Genomic DNA, 18,146 nt, shown 5'->3' on the forward strand with positions numbered 1-18,146 from the left:
ATATATAAATACGATGTATAATATGTGTTACAATAACAATTTTTATTAAATCTGAAACAAATTCCATGGAACCATATATATATTTTTTCACAAATAAGTCACTTTAACGAATTTTATTTCAAATATAAGTTGAAAATAGCGAAAAAATCACAAATCGTGGTTACTGATTGATAATCATTTACTTCTCCTTCTTAAAAGTAGCCATTTAAAAAATAAGTAATGAATAAATATGTTTCAACGGCATGAATGATAATTCATCTCTAGTAAAAAAGACCTTATGAGAATGAATACAATGGTGTAGCGCCTGTTTTATCCGTCTATGGATTAACCGAACGCTACTCTATGAAATGTTATCGGTTATACTCTACACAATCTACTATCATAAGTCATTCAAGAAAATGACGTGAGTATTCATATTAAATAAAAATAATGTCTTATCAGTTATTACAGAAAATTTGCTTCGGTTCATTTTTGTAGCAGTAGGCTTTTATTAGCTGAATTATTATTATATAGTTATAGGCTATTCCGACGAATTAAATTGTATCTCGGTTTTGTTTTTCAATATCATTTAATGACTTATAACATACTTACTAATAATAATAAGCAACACCATGCCGTACCGGTATTTATTCTTATTAAAAGTACTTAAAAAGAACATAGATTAATAATGAAATGAATCTAAAAGTTCCTGGTATTTATTTATAAAATATTGTTAATATTATATATATATAGGTACTTATGTAGATATTATATATATATAATCTATATAATCTATATATCATGATATCTATCATTACGCTTTTTTAATTATCAATTTTTTTTAAACTACTAGGTTTATCAATCAAAAGATTATAAATTCCAATAGGCTGTGGAACTTAAGTCTGTCACTTTAATTTCATATTTAAAACGCATGGCATTCTTATTATAACTACATCACACACGTCCAATCTGAAACAACATAACCACTACTAATAATACTTAACGTTTTAAAACATGTAATAATAAATTATATTCTTATGAAATTGGTATAAACTCTGTAAAAACTAATACTTAATTAATCAAATAGTAAAATATACGTTACTTTCGTAAATATTAATGCGTTCATTATACTCTCATGCTGACGTCTGACAATTCCATAAATTTTGAATATGGAATGACTAGTGGAATGATTGTAAAGTTAGAGTAGAAGTAATTTCTATAACTTGAAACTTTAAACCGTCATGAAAACTTTTGCAATACCTTTAATCCGCGATGCCTGCTCCATATCATTGCCCTGCTAGAATGTCTCTTCTCTCTTGATTTTCTATTTCTTTTTTTATTGGATATTAAAGCGATCCTACGCTCTTTTGCTGCTTGAGATAGCGATCTATGTTCAATTCAATTCTTTGCCAATCTCCAAGCACAGCTCGTAGCTGTTGGCGAAAGTCCGTACATCCGTACACATTCATTTTTCATCAATAATAACTATCACAATAATTATATTGATAAAAAACAAACGTCCCTAAAAGACCATTCTTTGTTCCGGTCATAATAGGCATGCACATGGACCTATCAGCTGGTACTTTGAAAATAAAGTATTTACAGTTATTTTTCGACCATAATCTTTTGGGAAATAGTTTTTGAGGTCCTAAGGGATCAGTTCAAATAAAAATTATATAGACTGCAACAACATTGTTGCTTGTATTGGTACACATAATCAGTATGACAGATTTAATCTTTGTTGCTTGCACGAAGTGTATCAATTATTTTGTTCTTTATTGGCTTAAATTAATTGAACTTATTTAAATATTGTGTCATTACTTGGTCTAATAAATTGCTTATCTTTAGAAAGTTGACTATCGAGAAATCTTGCCTTTGATGAAACAAACCTTATATTTACGTATGCCACGCGATTTGCTAGTAGCACAGCTATATTGCACTAATGTCTTGTCTAATGTTCTTGTCTAATAATCTTATATTTATAATACAGTAATATTCCACCAAACTACTTGTGTCCGATTTAATTTTATTTCCAAAGTTGTGATAACGGTTTCGTCGCCCTAGGGCACTCGAGAGTATGTGGCTCTGAAGTTGCTACTCAACAGCTTTTTTTTCTTTTGCGAATCCCATTACTTTTAAAACAATACCCGATCTAAGGATTTTTATTGCAATATATCAAACTAAAAAAAAGCGCATCAAATATATCGAAATTTCAGGACTGCACTTTCTTACTGCGTATGTGTTATTCATACAAAGTATTTGCAAGTTTGTTTGCAGTTAGGTTTTGCAATAGTCATCGATTACAATATTCTAAGAAATGAATAACTAACTCGTATATGTAATCATTATATTATTATCACGTTATACTGTAATGTGATAACTACTGTTTAGAAAATTAGAATTTACATTCCTGCAAGTATTTACAATAAATAAATAATAATGGTTAATAAGTGTGTGAAATAATGTTTATTAAGATCAATAATAAAGTTTTATCACATATTATACATAATTGATATGAGAATAAAAACCAAAAATTAAAAATCAGTTATCGATAAAATTTATTGTATTACGGAATAAATGGAAATTCCTGACAACATTCATGTATAATTTATTTACGTCTAAGAAAGGAAATTATATTTAACTTAATCGGGAGAAAATATAAAATACAAGGAATGCAAGCGATCTAAAATTTAGATTTAATCATTATTTTGCCATACAATATAAATACGGGAAGAATACACGTCTATTTCCAAAATTCCAATACTAACTTCACCGACGTTTAGTATACAATTTTAACGAATGCTATTTTATTTATAGTATGGTGATTCAGGTTGCTCATTTGTATATAATTTTACCATTCAAATTGCATATAGGCATTAAGTCAAATAAGAAACTAGGGTGTCTGGAGTTTTTGAGTTACATACAAAATAAAATCTGTATAATATGAAACATTAGAAAGCTTTGTTTACACATGCTACTAAAAAGCATAGTCGCTAATGTGTGTAATAAATGCTAGCAATAAAGCACGCCACCACTACTAACGATAAGCCAAAGCGTGTAGTATAACCACTTGGTTTCAACCACATCAAAAATAATCAGTGTATACCTACTACAGTATTGTAGTCTGAATCCATTCAGTTGTGTGAAAAACGTGCACGCGAATGACGTGTTACTGTTGTTATTATTTTATACGATTTAATATAATCTATATAAATGTTATTATTTAATACGAATACGGAATACACAGTTTTGTGTTAAGGATTTTTGTGGTTCTTTTATCGCTTCAGACTGATAAATTTGTAAAAAATTATTGAACTATCGTAAGTATGATTTTATTTTATTCATGTTATTATTTCTACTCGTAAACAATGAGGAATATGGATTACTTGGATGACTTCGGTGGGATACTATAATTTGTAATAAACCTAACCCCCTTTTTATAAAGTAAAATATTAATTATGATTAAACATAGTTTGTTTTTTAAATTATTTGTTTTTTGTGTTGTAAAGAAGTTGTAGTTTATATAATAAAGGATTTATTGTTTATGTTTCTATTATTTTCATTTTAAGGATGTTTGGTATCAAATTATCAAGTGCAGTTTTAAGAGCTAGCATTCCAGTGATATTTCTATTACACTTAGATTAATTACGTAAACGCATCAGTAATGTTAAGTTGTAAGAAATGTATCCAAAAATATCGATATTATGTAAAACTGCAAGTTTATATCGATACTAGTAATAGTCATAAAAAGTCAATTAATTTGGTAAACTCTATAAAACATGTCTTGACCAAGGTGTGTATAGCCTATGCCATGCCTTTGTGCACAACTAAGAGTTTACGATTAATATATCTTAATTATAATACAACACTATTGCACTTAAATACTTATTTCCACTTTAATTTTACTTCCAAAATTCTAATAACTATTTCGTCGTCGTTCAAAAAGCTATTTTTACGCAATATGGCCATTGTGAATGTCATTGATAAATCAAGGGCTCAACCAATGCTATCGCGTCAATTTGCTGTCAAATTTTGTTTATTTGACTTTTTTCCTGTTATGGTAGGAATGGAGTGTATAATACATAACTATAAGAGAAAGCGTAAGGTATAAGTACTGTATATAATATAGGCAAAAAAAAAATCAATAGAATATGGCTCGTTTGTTTTAGTTCTTTAGTTCTATATAAATAATCTAAGCCAATTTCAATCGAAGGAGTAAATATAATCAATCCTTACTTTTACTTATTCCATACTATTAGTGAATACCACTGCTATATTATGCACTCCAAACAGTTCTTAATTAATATATCTTTATTGAGAATGTAAAAATATTGCACTTAATCCACTGTAATTTTCGAGGCATTTTTTGATGAAAAATGAATACCGTAAATATTTATTTCAGATTTATTGATCTCGATGATATGTGAATTTGAAGTGAATCTAGTTTTTGTCTTGAATACTTCTTTTAAGTTGCCGTGGGGAGTTCGATTTTCCTTCTCTCCCCGGCAGATTAACAGAGCTGTCTTCGACTACTGCTATGATTGGAATCGGTGTTATAGTCCATACTTTAGAGAAGCACCAAGTTTATGGTATTTATATAGCAACTGTCAAAGGATTGGTCACAATAAGCAATCAATTGTAATTAGTTCATAATATAAATCTATACTAATATTATAAATGTGGAAGTAACTCTGTCTGTTTGACTGTGTCTGTTGCTCTTTCACGGCTGAGCCACTGATCCGAAAGAGATAAGTATGAAGCAAGCATGAATCCCTGGGATGACGAAAAACCTCTAAAACGCCAGCGAAGCCGTGAACAGCACCTAGTATATAGCTTATTTTTAATAAGTAGTAGATTTATATAAATTAGATTATAAAGAATTTTAATTATTGTTAGGAAACCAATAATATTAGTAAATCGATAAAATTATGCGTAATTATTTCTATTAATAATAATAAATATGTAATTAATTATTAATAGGAACTTTAAACAGATTTAAAATTAAATACATATATTTTTAAAATAATGAATACATGTAACTTAGGTACATAAAAGTTGTTTAATTCCATATCATTTAAAACATTTTAGTTTTACAGACCCGCATAGGAAAATGGCTATAAAATACTTTTATATATGTTTCACCTATGTAGAGAAGCATCAATATCGAAATGATTTAAGGGCCGCCCTGCGATGTAAAAAGTCTCCGAATCGATCCTGACCCCTTGGGCTAAATACAATACATATTAAAGACGGACACAGCCGCGGTTATAAGCTGGTAATAAATAAAATAAACAGCATTCAGGAGAATAATTTAATTTTATATAAAGTATTAGTATAACAATGTTTAACTGATTATACTTAAAGTAGCATAGCTTGCAATCTATATGTTGATGTTATTATTAAATAGTTGTGAGCAATCAGAACGATATTTATACTAGAATTAAACAGAGCACTATAACAAGATTATATACTCACACTAAAACATATCAACTCATACGGATACAATGCATGCATTAAATCCTCATCTTTTTTTTTAATAATTTATTTTTTTTAGTAAAATAATTTTGCTTTGTATACTAGATGGATATTTTTAATATAATACAGATTATATTTGTATCCCTACTATGTTTTATTTTTCGTGTTAATTGTAGTCTAATAAGTTTTGTATGTAAATAAATTAATATTTGTATATATGTATACTTAGAAATTATGCCAAACGCACGAATGTATGGTCTTTGTCCGTTGAGATTACATATAAAAAAATAACAAGATGAAAATACAAATATTACAGTGTTATATTGTACATTGCTGCATACTATATATCAAACTTTTTTTTCCAGAACATGGAGAGAGGCAGAAGAGTACAATATTTCGCGGCATTTGCTTGTGAGTTTTTTTTTCATTTATGAGCAAATATTTATATATTATGTAGTACATTTTTTAAATGGAATACTGGTATTTTTTTTTTGAATAATCAAATATTATAAAAAAGTTATTGTGACTCGTCTTTAAAAAAAATATGATCGTTATGGTCAAAAATATCAGTAGTTTGCAATTTGAATTTCGTAGTTTCGAGTATCTGTAGTTTATGCACTTAAGTTAAGCTTAACTCGATAAGATCGCATTATAATCGATTCTGTTTGCATTACAACATTTGCAAAATCGAGGATACACGATTTTATTAAATAAAGAAAATATTGACATACTTTTTTTTAATCATGCGATAATGATTTCGCGATAGACGAAATCGATCGATTAAAAAAAAAAGATAATCATAATTTAATATTATAAAAATTACTACTTTTCACTTGCATTTTGTAAGAGTATGTGTGCTGGATCATAACTTGGAATTGAATGTCGGTTCAAATCGATTGCGCTGAATTTTTTACACCCATTTGGCGCCTGTAATACTTCGAAAAATTATTTGTAGTTTTAGCAAAAGTTATGAATATCCCGCTGGAAACGAATCGCGGTAGCTCCAATGCTGTAAAACAATGTAACATGGTTACACATGTGACAAAATTTCATTCGACACCTACACCGTTCGCCACGATGTTTTTTATTCACTGCCTAATATAAAATCAATTACAAAAACAAAATAAGTAACCGAGTACTCAGCTATTAACAAGATAATAGTATAGTTTCAGTATATAGAATAAAAATACGCCTTTTTAAAATTATAATTTTGGAAAAGCAGCAATTTAATAAGTCATTTTTTTTTAAATGGTAAGTATAATGTCCGTGTGGTTTTATATCTCGTAACTTGCTTCTGGATTCTGGAAGCTCAAAAAGGATGCATTGTTTTTGTGTAAACGGAAGCTTGGTGTATTATCTTTACTTAGAAATTTATTTCGTGGTTAAGCAAATTTTGTTGTATTTTTTTTTATGAATAGCATTGTTAACATTGTGTATTCAATTACTCTATTAAAAGATTCTGCGAAATGTCTGCTGGGTATAAATAATATTTATCTTTTTTTTATTTACGTAATGGAGGTTTGGATCATATGGCAACATTGTCATTATAAGCAATCGTCTTTTATGTCCTTTATGTTTATATGCATGCATTCCATACTGTCTAAAATAAATATTTAAATTTTCAGTATCTCTAGCAACCGCCACAATGGGAGTTATATCTGCGTGGCCAACACCTGTTTTACCAAAACTTCACAATAATGAAACAAGTTTTAACATAACGGATGTAAGCAAAATATTTTTAATCGTTTGATCGTTTTTTTAATATATCTTCAAGGGAAAGTATCGTCGCACAGTTGAGAAGGAATAATCCTAAGACGTTTTAAATTTATTAAATCATAAACATAATAAAAAAAAAAATTAAATTTTTGCCTGTGATAATATAAAATTGGTAGTTTTTTTTAAATAATATGTCTATTTGCGCGTTCATCATCCTCCTGCCTTTATCCCAATTTTACTTGGGGTCGGCGCAGCATGTCTTCTTCTTCCATACTTGTCTGTCAGGCGTCATCTCACAAGTAAAATTCTTTCTAACCATATCGTCTTTCACACAATCCATCCATCGTTTCTTGGGTCGTCCCCTACCTCTATATCCATCCACATCCATACTCAAAACCTTTCTCACAACATGGTCCTCATTCCTCCGCATAACATGCCCATACCAAGACAGCCGGTTTCCAGATAGCTTCTCGGTTACCGGTGCCACTTTCAAACTTCCTCTTATGTACTAATTTCTTACTCTATCCATTCGCGTAACACCACACCTCACATTGCTCTCAGCATTCTCATCTCATCTATTTGCGCGTTACCATATCAAAAAAAAATATTCACTAATGTATATAATTGGAGATTATACGAAGTATTCTATATGTATCCGTATTTTGTCCAGTACATGGTACCGTTTAGTCTTTATTTCATTAAAATCTCTTGAATCTATTAAACATTTTACTTTTTTTACTACAATACCTATTACGCTTGCTCGTCACCGAGGGCTTACACCTATATTGTAACAGCCGAGCATTACAGTGTCAATATAACTGACAGAAATGCAGATGAATGTCTTAAATCCAATTTTAGATGTTAAAGTTGAATGCTGTCCGTGACCGGCCATAGGTTAAAGTCATGAGGTGTGGGTATTATGTATAAAAATAACAATTTCGTTTGTACATCTTAATATATATCATTACTTATAATGTTGCCTAATTTGTTCGTACTTTTGAAATTAAACTTTAGGCTAATAAAAAATGGACATTAGGTAATACTTTTTTAATGTCATGTTTACTTATTTAATTACTCGATACTAATGTTACAATTCAACTAACTTTATGAATTAATGAATGTATGTTGAAAAGTGAACACCCCGGATCTGTTTACAGAACGGATTTGGACAAAGCCGAATTCATTTTCGTTTAGGTGCATAAACAAGTATGTACTTGAATATACATCGAATACGTACCATCCGTTATCATCCAGACTCCAATTTTTACTGAGTTGTTGGAACAGTGTTTATCAAAACAAGTTCCTTTTACTGACACGATAAAAAAACAATACTTTCTATCGTGAAGATTTTTCTAGAATTAATTTAAAACATAGCACTAAGTTACGTGCTCTATAATGTAAAATATTAGGATTATTTAATACTCGTCAAGATGAAAGCAACATCCTTGAAATGTCTAAACGTTATTTTATTTATATGTAAATATTGTTTTTGCAGAATGAAATAGCGACGATGCTGGCCATGTCTTCCCCAGGCTTTGTATTGGGCAGCTTGGCTACAAGATTTGTCTCTGATATGTTTGGAAGACGAGCAACAGTTCTCACTAGTGCTGCACCGTTTGGTACCGGAATGGTATTCATTTCCTTCTGATTTTATTTTGGACGTTAATGACAAAAATCATTAAGATAAAGTACTTCACTGACATACTATGTGATTTTACATTACATTTTATTCAACACTGTAACATGACGATTCAAATATGCTTTAATGAGCCTACTTCAATAATGAATATTTTGATTGAAATAAAACTAGTTTTTAACGGATTTAATCGCGTATATTAATTATTTTAACATCCCGACGTTTCGAGCACTTTGCAGTGTTCATGGTCACGGGCAGACTGAACTATTTTGATTCTGATTTTATCAAACATATTTTGTTTTTAGTTAATCGCGGCTACAGCATCCCAAGCTTGGCTCCTCTGCGTAATGAAATTACTTTGGGGATTTGGAACGGGGATGGTTGCTACTGTGAGTATTTTTAACGTATTATATTTCTTTATGGCAAACCAATACTTGTCCAAATACTTGACCAAATGTCAAATTTAGCTTAACTTAATTTGACATTTGGATTAACAACAAAAGTAGCATGAGGTGAAATAGGTCATGTTCTCTGAGTGATTTTAGCTACAGTGGCCTTTTTTAAGGGAGACTAGCTAACTGTACAGGACATTTTATAGTGCAAATGTGTGTGCACAATTACAGATACACTCTCTATTCCATGGGATCCCAGGAAATGTTCGAATTTTATTTATTATTTTTATCCCAGCCAGACGATAGCTGCACATAAAATATCGGCTATGCTCTCATTTTGAAGAGCTCCAGCCGTTGATGTGCTGAAAATCAATGAAGATTCTTGATTGTAATTTAATAAATACATAATTTTAGAAAAAAAGTCCGTTATAGAGAACTAAGTATTTGACATTAAAAATTTAAAAAAAGGTTTCATCAGTATACAATGAAATGGAATCAAAACAAAACTTGTCATAGTTTTGAAATAGCTAGAATTTTTTTTGAATAAAAGTAAAGTTTCGCGGGGGACCCACTAGTGTACAATAAAGATGCGTTAATGATTATTCGAATAATTAAACTACTTTCGTCTACAATGAATTTCAAATTTTTTTACAGGTTATCTCGATTTACCTAGCTGAAATATCAGATAAAGACCTGCGCGGTAAACTTTCCGTCGGCACCAGGTTTATGTTTAACTTCGGAAGTCTTCTAATGATATCCATAGGGCCATTCTTATCGTACGACATCCTGAATTATTCTATATCAGTGCTCCCTTTGATCTTCTTTGTGGCTTGTCTGTGTATTCCTGAGTCACCATATTTCTATCTGAAGGAGGGCAAAGTTGAACAAGCGAGAAGAGCTTTGTCGCGGTTGAAAGAGAAGGAGGTAAGAGGTTTTATTATTTTGGTTTTCACACTGAAAAAACTATACCAAAATTAGTATTTTCGTAACTTATCATTTTCAATATTCTTTTTTTTTGTTTTAATAAGCCAAGGTTATAAAAATAAAAAAAGGATATAGGATAAATAAGTGGTCACCTTCGTCCTTAGACCATGCCACCTTGTGATGTGTGTAATGTTCCTTATAACGATGCGTTGTCACGTAAGTTACGTTTACGATTTCCATGTGTGTAGGGGGCCTAAGTATCATATGTTTTGCATAAGCGATGAGTGAATGGCCAATCTAGAATGGCTGGTAAAAAGTGCTACCACTCCTAAAGTTTATTAAGTATCTACAGATACAAGGGACATAACAATTTATTTTCTAAGGTTGGTGGCGCATTGGGCATTTCTTTCAGCATTTCTTTCAGCACCATTGTCTATGGGTGGTGTTGACCACATAACATTAGGAAATTGCTCGTCCGTCTTTATATATAACAAAAAGTTTGTAGTTGTATTGATGGAAGTTATTGTTGGGCGATTGAATAACTTCGTAGGGTAGGATGAGGCATTTGGAAGTGACAATTTCTTGTATTACATAACTAAGAAAATTAAGCGTATGGCTGCGTAATGATGTATGACTTATCACGATACGAGCTTTTGTAGAGCAGTCCCTAGTTCACTAATTTAATAAATATTTATTGCAGAACGTCGACACTGAATTGGAAATGATGAGACAGGATGTATCAAAGGAGATGAAAAACTCGAGTTCAACCGTGGAGCTATTCACGGGCAAGCAGTACAGACGCTCAATCATTATAGCTGCAGGTAAATATTTAAAAAAATCCAAGAAGGCTTTCACAGACTTTTCTTCTTAGGAATGTTTTAGTGGATTTGTATTCTCGTATGTACAAATCAATGTTGTGGATCTTCTGGTGAAGATGGATGCGCTTTTGTGATCGGATCAATTAACAAATATGCAGTTGAATATTAATATTATACTTATAAATACGAAAGTACCTAACTCTGTATGTCTGTCAGTTTGTTGTTGTAAACCACTGAACATTCATCTAGTTTATCACTTTTCGCAACGACAGATTATCATTTATCTCCTGTAACTCGTTAGGAAATTTCCTAGAAATAATTTTTTTTTTTTAATTTTTTCCTAGAATGTCATAATTAATCCTTTTTTATATGATATATATCATGCGATTTATAAAAAACAATGACTAATAGTGGTTTAACTTCACCCATTGTCTTTATGGGCACAGGTTTGTCGTCGTAAAAGTAACGACCTTCAAATATCCCACTGGCCATCCTTGTCCTTTAAGGAGAAGATGGAGCTTATTCTACAATGCTGCTCCAATGCGAAATTTCATTGAAATTAGAGACAGTCAGGTTTCTTCATGATGTTTTCATTATCGTGAGATCATGAGATGAATTTTAATCACAAGAAAATTCAGTGTTAAGTTTAACGCGTTCTCACTACTAGGCCATCTCGGCTCGATTATCTTCGATTTCGGTCCGTCATAGCCTTGGCATTTATTGCCAAGACTAAGACGGCTTCTGAACTTTCAAGCAAATAAAGAAATCAATGCGTAAATAATTTATGTTAAAATATTATTTAAATATGATTGTAAGAATGGTGTACCTATATATTAAATAAACGATAAATAATTTGGTATTCAGGGTTAAAAATAACTCAGATAATGACCGGAGCTGTAACGATCCAGCAATACTTGGGAAGGATAATGCAGGAAATTGACTCTGATATGAAACTCTCCACGCTTCTTATTATATTTGGTGCTGTTAAATTTCTCGTTGGTAAGTTCGAGATGATAATTTTTATCTTTGCCGATATATAAATTCAAATCGTTTAAAAAAATAACATTAACAAATAAGGCATATTAATTCAACAGTAGATTATATAGATAATAAAAAAGCGTAGAGCTAATACTTGTTGATATTCATGCAGTCGTTATTTTCGCCGTTTTCGGTAAATCTACATTCCGAACCGATGGTGACTTTACGTTAAATACAGTTCCGTGAAATGACGTTTCAAAAATATTTGTATAAGCCTACTTGAATAAAGTATATTTTGATTTTGATTTAATAAAATAGGTAGGCAAACTGGTTAATCGAGAGTAACCACCACCATCCATAAACTCTGTAAGAAACCTAACCATCCCCTACAGCGGCAATGAGCTCCTAATCTTGGGAACTAAGATGTTACGTCCTTTGTCCCTGTAGTTACACTGAATTACTCACCCTTCCAACTGTATACAACAATACTATGTATTTAAATATAGAAAATAGCATTTTTTTATGTTCTAGCCAGGTAAAGAAAATAATTTGACTAATGATAAATTAAAAAAAAAAATGTCAAAGTATTTTATAAAAGTATATAACCTTGTATTGTTATTATTTGTTCATTTCAGGTATTATGTCATCATGTTTAGCGGACAGAGTCGGGCGGCGACCACTCCTCATATATTCGTTTTTAGGTACAGGGGTGTCCTTAGCGATAGCCGGCTCATATTTTTTCCTACAAGAGGTTGTTCGTATTGACCATTCGTCACTTCGTACTTTTGGGTATATCCCTTTTGTCGCCATAATCTTCTCTAATGTCATTTCAACCGTTGGATTCAATTCCATTATTGGAATTATTCCAGCAGAAATCTTCCCTTTGAATGTCAAAGCCGTCGCAATGACGTCACTGAACGTTTTTGGAGGTTTCTTAGGTTTTTCAGTAGCGAAGAGCTATCAAGCGATCAAGAATATTTCTGGTCTTTGGGGAGTGTTCTTGATATTCGCCTTAGTAGCAATATCAGGTGCTATTTTTTCATATTTCATTGTACCTGAAACGCGGGGGAAGAGTTTACGTGAGATACAAGATATTTTAAATACCGGTGTTAATGATGTTCCTGAGGGGGAAAGTGGGGTCGAATGTACTGAATTGAAGCAACTGAGGGAGGAAAATGATATTAATCATAAGTGTTAGTACTAGTAGTTGTTCGTTTTGAAATAATTATTGTATTGATATATTGTATTGTATACGAATTTTTCAAATTTATAAAAAAAATACATTAAACGCGCGAACCGTCACCCCCATTTTACCCCTTCGAGCGACGAATTAAATAGACTATGTCCTTCCCCAGGACTCAAACTATCTATATACCAAATTTCATCTAAATCGGCTCAGCGGTTTAAGTGTGAAAAAGTAGCATTTATATTATTAGTATGATATATTTTAGATTTAAGTGTCAAAGTGACTTCACTGAGCAACTTTGTGATATTTTTGTACGTTTTTTGTAGATTTGAATACATACGTAATAAAAAAGAACTAACTACATAAAGGTACTGAATATGATAATATTTACGGCTATTTTTATACATTTTAAATGAATAAGTATAACCTGGAACTAAACGCTGTTGATACGATGGAATATTTTATGATTAGGTCAAGGACATGAGTCAGTACGAGTTAAGTCTGATACTGTTACGATAAGATACTTGTAGTTAGTTATGTATTTTTGGAGCGTACCACTTACTAGTAAACAATGGCATTTACTGTTTCCTACTGTTTTCAGTATTTTTGGTCCTTTGTATTTAAAATACGACTTATTCCTACTTATTGGGTTATGGGCGCAGGCAGGATTATTTTCAAGGAGGTCCATGAACATCTCCACATTATACTAAGTAACCAAGAGGTAAGTACGTGCAAACAATAGCGTACTATCCGACGTGATGACACGTGACGTCAGTCAGAGAGAAGAGTTAGTCATATAGTCTGTACTTATAAGTACGTACGTACAGTTCAATGTAATAAAATAGTAATGAACAACAAAATAGGAGCTTTAGTTTTCTTTTAAACGGTGATTTTAGAAAGAAAAAAATGTATCTTACGACTTCTGTTTCTTGCCTAGCAGGCGTCCATGTTATAATTTTATTTTGTGTAACATGAACCAAAGATTCCAATATATAGTTTTTTTTTTAAGTCAAAATTCCTAATACGCTAAGGTATAATCATTTTCAACAACCGTATATATATAATATTTTTAGTGTTTATTTAGACAACTTGGCTATAATTTTGTTAAGATTCTAGTTTTTATTTTAAATTATTTCGACCTTTTAAATATTACTATTATTTGTAACCGTCAAAGGGTACGAATTAAATATTACGACAGTTGTTTTATTACCTTTTGATGTTGACCATACGTATTATTTAAAAATACCTACAATAATGTTTTTAGTTTTAGTTTTTAATTAAAAAAAAAATAAGGCATTTACAGGCTTTGGATTAGATTTACTAAATGATGATGTATATAAAATTAATGTTTGTTATTGTTCCTGCTCTATGAGTTGTCTCGATCGTAAAGGTCACTGGTATTGTACCACCGATTGTAGACAATGCAAAGCATATATTAGCTTGAAAACTATTAATAATATAATATGTAATTAACGTATATGTCGCGGCCAACTGGTTTAATAAGCAATTCAATGAAACACTCGTTTGACCACCGGCCTGGTTTGTACCAGCCAATTCATCTTCCGTTTTAAATATGATATGAAATTACAAATAAAAAGTTTATTAAATGTTCGGTTCAAAAATCAAACATTATTATTAAGAAGTATAGCTTTAATTTGTAACTTTTAGTTCAGGAGAGAACCGTTATTATGTATGACTAGGAGAGAACTACTGATTGCTATGTTACGCTGTTAATGTGATAAGACTAAAATGTTTTGTAATTCACATTTTATTAGATTATTATTCAATAAAGGCTTTTTTAATTTCGTAGGTTTTGTTTTTTTCTTTTCATTGTCCTATTCTGTGTGACTCTCTCTTAATATAATATGTATTCGTCACTAATCACAGTTATAGTATACACTACGTACTCATAAGAGGTGAAAAGCCAAATAAATATTTGACAGCCAATTGACGTGATATCTTTGGTCGAGAGCTTGATTAATCTATGATATTCCTTATGGATTTGCGAAAAAAATGCCGGCTAAATGTTTCGTAATATTATTTTCAATGAAAAAAACAAATTTAGGAAGTTTGTCCTGTTATGAAATGTTCACTCAAAAACACTGGCATGGCAACAAGAAAACCAAAAAACCCTCAAAGCGTCCACCCACGTGGTCTATAATATTGTCTGTCCTGTGCCTGTAATTAGACAGGGCGAAAATTCTACTAACTACAAATTGTCGGATGATCGCAATTGAATCGAAACGTCATATTTGTCGTTCATCCGAGCACCTATTTTACAAAAGCAAAGATCCAGTAGCTTCAAAAGTTGGATCGGAATAGAACCCAGACCGTATTTACCTTTATAAGTTAGTAGAATTGCCCCTCTGATTCACTCATCTTATATCGGAACACAGCAACTCTGAATATTGAAGTTTAGCGGTGAAGAAAGTGACCGACTCAGACGGTTTGCACAAATCACTAGTCACCGCTAAAGCTTCACTTTACCAGTGACAAACACTATATTAAAAAAGTTCAATTTTAAAATAACTATGTATACATTTTTAAGGAGTGTTTTGTACGTCTCCAATTCCTGAAACAACATGCACTTTGAAGCCAAGCTACAAAGTCATTTTAAACGATTACAAATTTCGTTTGGTGCCATAAATAATTGTTAGTTTTCCAATGAATATTAACATTTATCATTATTTAATAATATTCGAAAAAAGTTTAGTTGTAAGATATCTATGTATATTGTAAACTTAACAAAATATGTCCAAAATAAAACTCCGTAAATATCACAATCACTTTCTTTATTTTTCTCTGACTTTACATTTTTCTCTTTTTTCGTTTCTTTTGTTTTTTCTTCAACGCTCAAAACCGAATAAATCAAAATACCGTATCCTCCTTCCCCGCACACATTTTTGTTGCCCTTTACAAAATATAATTACCGGCAGTCAATAATCTTTTATTATTAATAAAAATATAAAAAATAAATTGAAAAATAATAATTTAAAACATTACATAAAAATCAGCTTACAATATATTCTGCAGAAAAGTTTTGAACTTCTTCTATTCATGAAACAACATGAACATTGACACTACGGAGTCATCTTAAACGATTACAAATTTCGTTTGGCGCCAAAAGTTAAAGCTAGTTTCATAATTAATATTTACATATATCACCAATTAATATATATTAACTACAATAGAAAAGATAAAGATGTATTTTCTATATATAAAAAAAAAAAACAAATTATTATAATCATAGTTGACGACATCCATATGTCATTATAGACGTTGACCTTATAAAACAGACGGTGACTTACATTCATCCCTTATAATACATGTCCACAAACTCATTGATAATAGACTAAGCTAAGTTGTTCATTTTATAGAAAGGAACAAAGCGATTGTCCGCGGTCCGTTTGTAATGTCTGTCCCTCGATAGCTTTGTCTCTCCCTCACTTATCTGACCGTATTTATGTGATTCCTGAATAGAAACACTCAGTACTTTATATATTTTACAAGTTTTTGCAACTGAATACTTGTGTTATCGTGACAATGCAAAAAAATGGTCGATTTTTTGTTGGAATGCCTCCTAGGATATCAATCCATTTATTAGTAAGTCTATTGTCATTGCGTTACAGACTATATAACGTCACGCTACGAATTATGAGAGCGGAAGAAACTGCACGGAGCAGCTATTAAGCAGATAAACTGATTTGATTTCGATTATTCATAATTGTTTAGAAATAGTTTTATTTTTCGTTAACTTCTGTCTTAACAAATCTTTAAGCTGATTAATAGATCGGTTAGTCTGCCTCTGTTTTCAATATTGTACAAAATGCCCAGAACATTCGAAATAAATATTTGTATTGCAAATATTTGCCACCGGGACGGATCTTCAGTTAAGTAGTCGGTAGTCTGAATATTTCATTGAATAGAAGCATTCTTATATAATATTTTGATTTCTTTAAATATAAAAATATATATATAAAAGGTAAACACGAAACCCTTTTGAATGAGTGGTATATATGGACGAACTACATACATTTACATTAGCGATGTTAATTATAATTATAATCAGAAATAATTTAATGAATATTTTTATTTGGTTTCCATAAATCCCATAACACTCGAATAAAAATCGATACTGATAATATACCGTCGGTTTCTCCGTCATGTCATATTTTCTTCAACTGTAGGAAAAATATACTCAAGCAGCGTTATTGGGTTCGATATTTTATTCATCATGGATTTATATAATTCAATTAAACGAATTCTAATTTTGACACATCTTGTAGGAGATAAATAAAATGTCTTCATGTGATGTACAAATAAAATTGAAGGATTTTTATTTATTAATAAATACATTTCATTTATAATTCTTAAATATAGCTTAAACGATAAATTTATGTTTAAGCTATATTAAAGAAGATAAGATATAACATGGAGTCCAAATCGATTGCAGGATATAATAATAATACAAAACTTCCATACGAGATAGACTCGCACTTTGCTGGTTATTAACTTATTATTAAATATATTTGTAGGACACGCAGCGTTATTTTCTCATTTTCGCGTATGTTTACTTTGCTTTCACTTTAGCCGAAAAGCCGGATATTGTCGCCAGGAATAATATTTTTCTACCAAGTAGTCATTCGGAATCCAATTATCGCGACCAGATATTCGTTACGGAGCATAAGAATTTTGTTTGCTTGCTAATTTCATTTCTGTTTTTCTACGAATTTCTGCTATTGAATTAGGTAGAATATATTTTAGTTCTGATTTGTATTCATTTGTACGAAGCCAGATAATATCTACACCATGATATAGATATTTCTTACTGCTGATAACTTTGACGCCATTTTATGTATAATGGGATTTATTGATAAATTGATAATTAATATATTTTTAAATTTGTTAAATGGCAAATTGATTATATTTTCCGGTGTCTTATTATGCATATAACATTGTCCAAAAACTTTCTCTGTACCGCATGCAAGTGGAAAGCAGAGGGTTACAAGTTTGTTTTTATTTCAAGTATTAATAATATGTTT

The 18,146-nt window shown here is 30.8% G+C and overlaps 1 protein-coding gene across 2 annotated transcripts; it reads left to right on the top strand.

Annotated features, from left to right (window-relative positions):
* Positions 1–376: 376 nt before the first annotated feature.
* On the top strand, positions 377–14,907 carry LOC125065963 (facilitated trehalose transporter Tret1-like). 2 transcript variants are annotated; one of them, XM_047673826.1, is made up of 9 exons: positions 377–403; positions 5,820–5,865; positions 7,080–7,177; positions 8,666–8,800; positions 9,112–9,195; positions 9,853–10,122; positions 10,823–10,943; positions 11,805–11,939; positions 12,554–14,907. In XM_047673826.1, the coding sequence occupies exons 2-9, from the start codon at positions 5,823–5,825 to the stop codon at positions 13,114–13,116; spliced, it is 1,449 nt and encodes a 482-aa protein (XP_047529782.1). In that variant the 5' UTR covers positions 377–403; positions 5,820–5,822; the 3' UTR covers positions 13,117–14,907. The 2 variants fall into 2 exon arrangements, with proteins under 2 accessions (XP_047529782.1, XP_047529781.1); XM_047673825.1 differs by lacking the exon at positions 377–403 and adding an exon at positions 3,092–3,299.
* The last annotated feature ends 3,239 nt before the right edge of the window (positions 14,908–18,146 follow it).

This window comes from Vanessa atalanta, chromosome 8 (assembly GCF_905147765.1).
Source record: "Vanessa atalanta chromosome 8, ilVanAtal1.2, whole genome shotgun sequence".
Lineage (NCBI taxonomy): Eukaryota > Metazoa > Arthropoda > Insecta > Lepidoptera > Nymphalidae > Vanessa > Vanessa atalanta.